General features: G+C 36.9%; 1 protein-coding gene across 1 annotated transcript; it reads right to left on the reverse strand.

Annotated features, from left to right (window-relative positions):
* Positions 1-365: 365 nt before the first annotated feature.
* On the reverse strand, positions 366-5,694 carry LOC129745430 (transcription initiation factor IIB). Its single transcript, XM_055738503.1, has 5 exons — positions 5,323-5,694; positions 5,076-5,189; positions 4,788-4,948; positions 1,417-1,791; positions 366-1,353 (listed from the first exon to the last, which is right to left on the reverse strand). The coding sequence occupies exons 1-5, from the start codon at positions 5,337-5,339 to the stop codon at positions 1,070-1,072; spliced, it is 951 nt and encodes a 316-aa protein (XP_055594478.1). The 5' UTR covers positions 5,340-5,694; the 3' UTR covers positions 366-1,069.
* Between the last annotated feature and the right edge of the window lie 272 nt (positions 5,695-5,966).

Raw genomic sequence — 5,966 nt, forward strand, 5'->3', positions numbered from 1 at the left:
AATCGAAGCTATCGAACATGAATGATATAAGTAAAGTAAGCAGTCGAAATCAAACAATAAACGGATGTTGAAAGCAGAGGGCAAACTTGCCAGAAGAACTAAAATCATTTGTGGAAACATTGTATTTGGCAAAAGTATGATATTTAAACAGTAAAAATATGAAAGTAATAAATTATTTCAGTGAAAAATTTGAGTTTTTTTCCCGGTGAGATGACAAATTTTGGACTCCTTCTTGCTTTTGCGAATTGTATTCAAGCGCTGCTGACTTTTCATTTTTCAATTTTCTATAAATGTTTCCGTTCCTTTACCTTAAACCATGTACAAAGGATTTCTCAATTGATCGAGCCAACATCGTCTTATCCAATCGCTTTTTATTAAATTATGTTTATTCTCTACAACTATCAAATAGTTTACTCATATTATGTACTTCATTTTGCTGCTGCTCTCGCTACTCTACTCTGTGTATAAATTTATTTTTAATGGTTGGTTTGTTGGTTGTTTTAGGGGGAAAAGTAATAAAAGTTATAGCTTGCTCGTCGTTCTCTTGCCTTCAGGGTGCAGTTCGTTTTATAGTTATTCCAGAATGATCACTTTTTTTCTAGCGCACTTTTCATTAAAAACTTCCGAAAAAGAAAAAGAATGTTTTAGTTTCATATTGAACCTGTTTCCATTACATGGTTTACTTGTCGAATCAATCGGTTCGTGTTTAAGTTTCTGTAGAATATGATCATTTTTTAGGGAAAATATATATAAGTATGTATATAATTCAACTAAGAGCGCATGGTAAAGAATTAGTCTTACAAAACGATAAATAGCTTATATTATCAGTTGGAAAAATAGCGACAATGTTCTGTCTGTTTCTAAGCGTCAAAACTTCAGGTCTATTTAGCGCGAAACAAAATTGAAAAGATACTTAAAGTTGTGAATGATATTTCAATAAAATTACAACCGCTAACTGAAGTAGTAGATTGAATTGAAGGTTAACAAAGCGTTCGTGTTTGCTCTTCCCTTCTCCCGTGCGTGATTGTGCTCAAGGACCTGGGGGACCACCGCCGGTTGTTGCAAGTTTCTACATCTGCGGTAGTTGATCGATCGGTGTGGTGAACTTGAAGTCCTCCGGAAAAAGCTCGGCCGCGTGTGGATACATTAGCCGGTACGACTGTCGGATTGTGACATCGGCGACACCGGCTATGTCTCCGATTTCCTTGTGTGTCTTCTTCTGATCCGAAGCCTGTGATGCCATGTAGATGGCGGCTGCAGCCACCGAAATCGGTGACCTACCAGGTACGATATCCATTTCGACAGCCTTGCGGGCAATGTGGGTGGCCGCTCGTTGCACCGAGTTGGGCAGGTCTGTGGAGATTAATGCGCATTACAGCAAATATCTCGATAAGAAACACGCAAAATCAAACTTACCCAAGTTAGCACAGAACCGGGACATGAAGTCAGCCGTTGTGATGAGATCAACCGAGGTGGCCAATGCCTTCAGCGTTAGCTTGAAACATCGGCCGATTTCTTTCTTGCTGATTTTGCTGACGGCACAGATTTCTTTGAACGTTCGCGGGACACCCTCTTGGCGGCAGGCGATGTACAGACAGGCAGAAGCCTTCGCATCATTGGATCGACCCTTCAGATTTTTGCCATCGTGAACCTGTTTGAAGAGGTTGTTGGCCCGGTCGACGATCGTTTTCGGCAGATTGATCCGGTCCGCCATGGTGCTGATTTCTTTGAAGGCTGCTATGAGCGCCCTGTCGGAACTACTCATGGTGCGGCGGTTCTGATATTTGGCGGCTTAAAGGGAAACAGATAGTTACTTACTTTTTTTGTTTTAGGGTTTACAGAATTGGGTTTATTGAGCCTGAATAACCTTCACGATTCTTTTAGATAAAATAGCGACCTCACTCGGTAGTGGAACGTCGCAATTTTAATCAAAATGCAGATTAAAAAAAAATCTGTAAAAATTTAAATCCCAAATACAAAAAAAAACCAAGAGTATTGAGTGAGGATGAGACCTGGGACGTGAGACATGATAAATTGAACTTTAGATCTGAGACATCAAAAACTTGAGCTTGAGACGTTTAACCTAAGATATGAGACAGGGGACATTACACATGAGACATGAGATTTGAGACAAGAGACATGATACATTAAAAATGAAACATGAGGCAGGGGAAATGAGACTTGAGATCAGACCTGAAACTTGTGGCATTGAGACCAGAGACTTGAGACCTTGATATCTAAGGACCGATATGTGAGACATGAGAAGTGAGAGGTGAGAAAGTGAGGAATAACGCATGCAAAATATTTCTCACTTCTCACCTCTCACTTCTGACTTCCCAAGTCTCATTTCTCATATCCCTCTTTTAACTAATTTCTCTTTCCTTACTTTTCACGTCTCACGTTTTTTTTGCCACTTCTCAGGTCTCACTTCTAAAAGCTCATTTCTCACGTTTCACCTGCTTGTTTGCATTGCTTCTGTTTTTTTATTCCTACATTGGAACTTTCAAACGTGATATAAATTTAAAATTTAGTGGAAAAACTGAAATTGTGTTCCAACCCAAAATCTGATTCAGCTTCGGATTTTCGTTCTCAAAAGCTGAATCTTTATGTTGACTGTTGAGATTTGATTTTTACGAATTAAAAAAAATCGGAATGACTATTGAACTTCTACTCAACCCGAAAAAAGTAATATTTAAAAATTTCTATAGAAAAAAAAATGGAAACTTGTGTTTTCCAGCCTGAATTAACACTAAACGTACCGGAGGCGGTCAAATGACGGTTTTTGAACTTTAAACGATGATTACGCCTTATATAATTGTTTTTTCGCAAATTTAACGACAGGACTATTTTTGTTTTTGAAATGCAAGTATTTTTGCGTTTTTAAATTTTTTTTAAGTGTTACGGTTTTCGAATAACGTATGTGGTATACCTATTCATACCGCGAGCGGTCAAATGACGGCAAACACCGTTTTCGCTAAAACTCCCTTGTTTCTCAACCGATTTCTACCAAATTTATAGTTTTGAAAAGCTTATAACTCGACTCAAATATGTTTCTCAGACAATTTTCAGCTACAATCAATAACTTTAAAGTTATTTACAGTACAAGAAAAATTTTATGAAAAAACATGCTTCAGGAAAAAGGTTGTAAATCAGTAATTTATTGCTCGAAAAAAATTTCACTTAGTGCCTGAGAAAGCTGAAGTTAGAAGCTATATGTTGCACACATGGAACATTTTTTTAAAAATTTTCTAAGGTCATGGCCACAAAAAATGTAAAAAAGTTGTGTAAAACCCGTACTTTTCAATCAATCAACCGCCAAAGCTGTTCCTGTTACAGTAGAAAATTTTGAAAAAGTGAATTGAAAAGTAGACGTAATTTGTCACATTTTGGCATCTTTAGATTTTTGAAATACGAAATACATAATTTATGACAACTTTTCAAAGGTAGCTGTTTTTCGATTTTTTTATCAATTTGGATTTTCTAAGACAATTCCTACACCTAAGCTCAGCTTTGCACTGGATTTTGAGTACGTTAACGTTATGTTTAGGCAATAAAACTATATTCAAAAGAAAGCTTATTTCATGCTGGTTCTAGTGGTGTAACTGCATTGGCGGTGCAATGCTTGGCAAAAATATGATAAATAAAACAGTGAACTAGTTTCTGAATTTTGAGAAGTCAACACAAATTCTTGCTTGGCAGACGGGCGAAGTGGGTGGTAATATCTCAAAGCTATTTTGCACACGAAGACGGATGAAAAGAAACGAAAAAACAAACAAGCATTAGCTCAAATTTTCTAGTTTTACTTTCAGAAATATATTTATTATATTTTTGTAAAGCATTGCACCGCCAATGCAGTTACACCACTAGAACCGGCATGAAATTTGCTTTCTTTTGCATATAGTTTTATTGCCTAAACTATACGTTAACGTACTCAAAATCCAGTGCAAAGCTAAATTTGGGTGTAGGGATTGTCTCAGAAAATCCAGATTCATAAAAAGTTCGCAAAACAACTACCTTTGAAAAGCCGTCAAAAATTATGTATTTAGTATTTTAAAAATCTAAAGATGCCAAAATGTGACAAATTACGTCTTCTTTTCAATTCACTTTTTCAAAATTTTCTACTGTAACAGGAACAGCTTTGGCGGTTGATTGATTGAAAAGTACGGGTTCTACACAACTTTTTTACATTTTTTGTGGCCATGATCTTAAATTTTTTTTAAAAAAATGTTCCATGTGTGCAACATATAGCTTCTAACTTCAGCTTTCTCAGGCACTAAGTGAAATTTTTTTCGAGCACTTAATAACTGATTTACAACCTTTTTCCTGAAGCATGTTTTTTCATATTTTTTTTCTTGTACTGTAAATAACTTTAAAGTTATTGATTGTAGCTGAAAATTGTCTGAGAAACATATTTGAGTCGAGTTATAAGCTTTTCAAAACTATAAATTTGGTAGTAATCGGTTGATAAACAAGGGAGTTTTAACGAAAACGGTGTTTGCCGTCATTTGACCGCTCGCGGTATGAATAGGTATATACAAAGTGTCGGTATGTTTAGTGTTAAAAACTCAAAAGATAAAAAAACAGTTCTGAGTCTCATGTTCGATTGATGTTTACAGTAACGGTCTCGAATTTTTGGTTACTTCATCTTGTTCAACATAAACTCAATTTATATAATTGTTTTTAACAAGAATGTAGTTTCTAAAATTAAATTGAAATTATAGATTAAAGTAGATAAGAAAAGAAACTAAAAATTGACTTAAGTTGGAAATCCATGCCCAAATACTCACTCCCAAATGCATCGAACGAGGCCGGTCCAGTTCCGGGGCCAATCATCGTCGACAGATCGCCACCACTGAGCAGTGGATTTTCTGGACCACCGACACGAGACGGATCGACGCCGGCTTTCTCGTTGCTGAAAGTTCTCCACTCAGATCCCACATCGATCACCCTGGGTAATTTAAAAAAAATTTTTTTTTTCAAAATTATGTTAAGCAAACTCGCCGTGACCGCGAGACCGTGTCTATTTGCACAATCGTTTAGAGCTTTAATTTTCGTTTTCTTCCACCGATACCAACCTATCTCCGACGACTAGGCCGCATTCGGAACATATCATGTCCCCGGCCCTGTAATCCTCTATCAGTGGCGAGTCCGGATGTGCATAGCAGCAAACTTTGTTCAAGTGATGGTCCCTGAAACATATAAATCACAATTCAATCAAGCACTCCCGGATGTAGCAAATTGTCGTCATTAGTGTTATGACATCATTGCGTAGGAACGGAATCTATGCTTATTATGCGAAATCAACGGGATTTAGAAACTTACCTAGAAGAGCTGGCCATTTTTCCGGTAGCACCAAGCGCTTTGCGAGTGAACGGGATCAGGAAGACTTGGCGAATGTTTTATATTCGCCTTGAGATATTTTTTTACTCGATTTGCAATTAATGTGATCGGATGAAACTTTCAACACCCTTGTTTGCGACTTTTATTCCCTTTAGATTTCGGCAATCGAGTTACCCCGATGGATGTCACTGTAGCTCCGTTTATCCAGGGAATTAGGCACGTTGTTTTTCCAGTTTTACCTTGAATAATGGGCGTTTTTCCGTGTTTTCCTATTGTTTTTTACTATTTCTTGCTGCTGTTGTTTGGCTTTTCAATTTTTTGATGTCGTCGCAGCGTTTCTGTCAAACTTTTGGATTTTCTGATGTCAGCCGCGCGCATTTTTCGTTCTCTTTTGAAATCATCTTCCGGCAGTGGCGGGTGCTCAAAGGAGGATATAAAGAAAGTATTCGGCTAGCTTGAAAGGACTAGCAGATTGAAAAACAAAAGTAAACATTATCGTTCAAAATTAAAATTTAAAAATGAGTTCGAAGTTTTATTCAAAAAGTTTTTACAGAAATGAAGTTCATCCGTTACGACTTGAAAAGGGAAGAAAAAACCAAAAATCAAATTGTAACAAAACTAGAGTG

The sequence above is a fragment of the Uranotaenia lowii genome, chromosome 2 (genome assembly GCF_029784155.1).
Source record: "Uranotaenia lowii strain MFRU-FL chromosome 2, ASM2978415v1, whole genome shotgun sequence".
NCBI lineage: Eukaryota > Metazoa > Arthropoda > Insecta > Diptera > Culicidae > Uranotaenia > Uranotaenia lowii.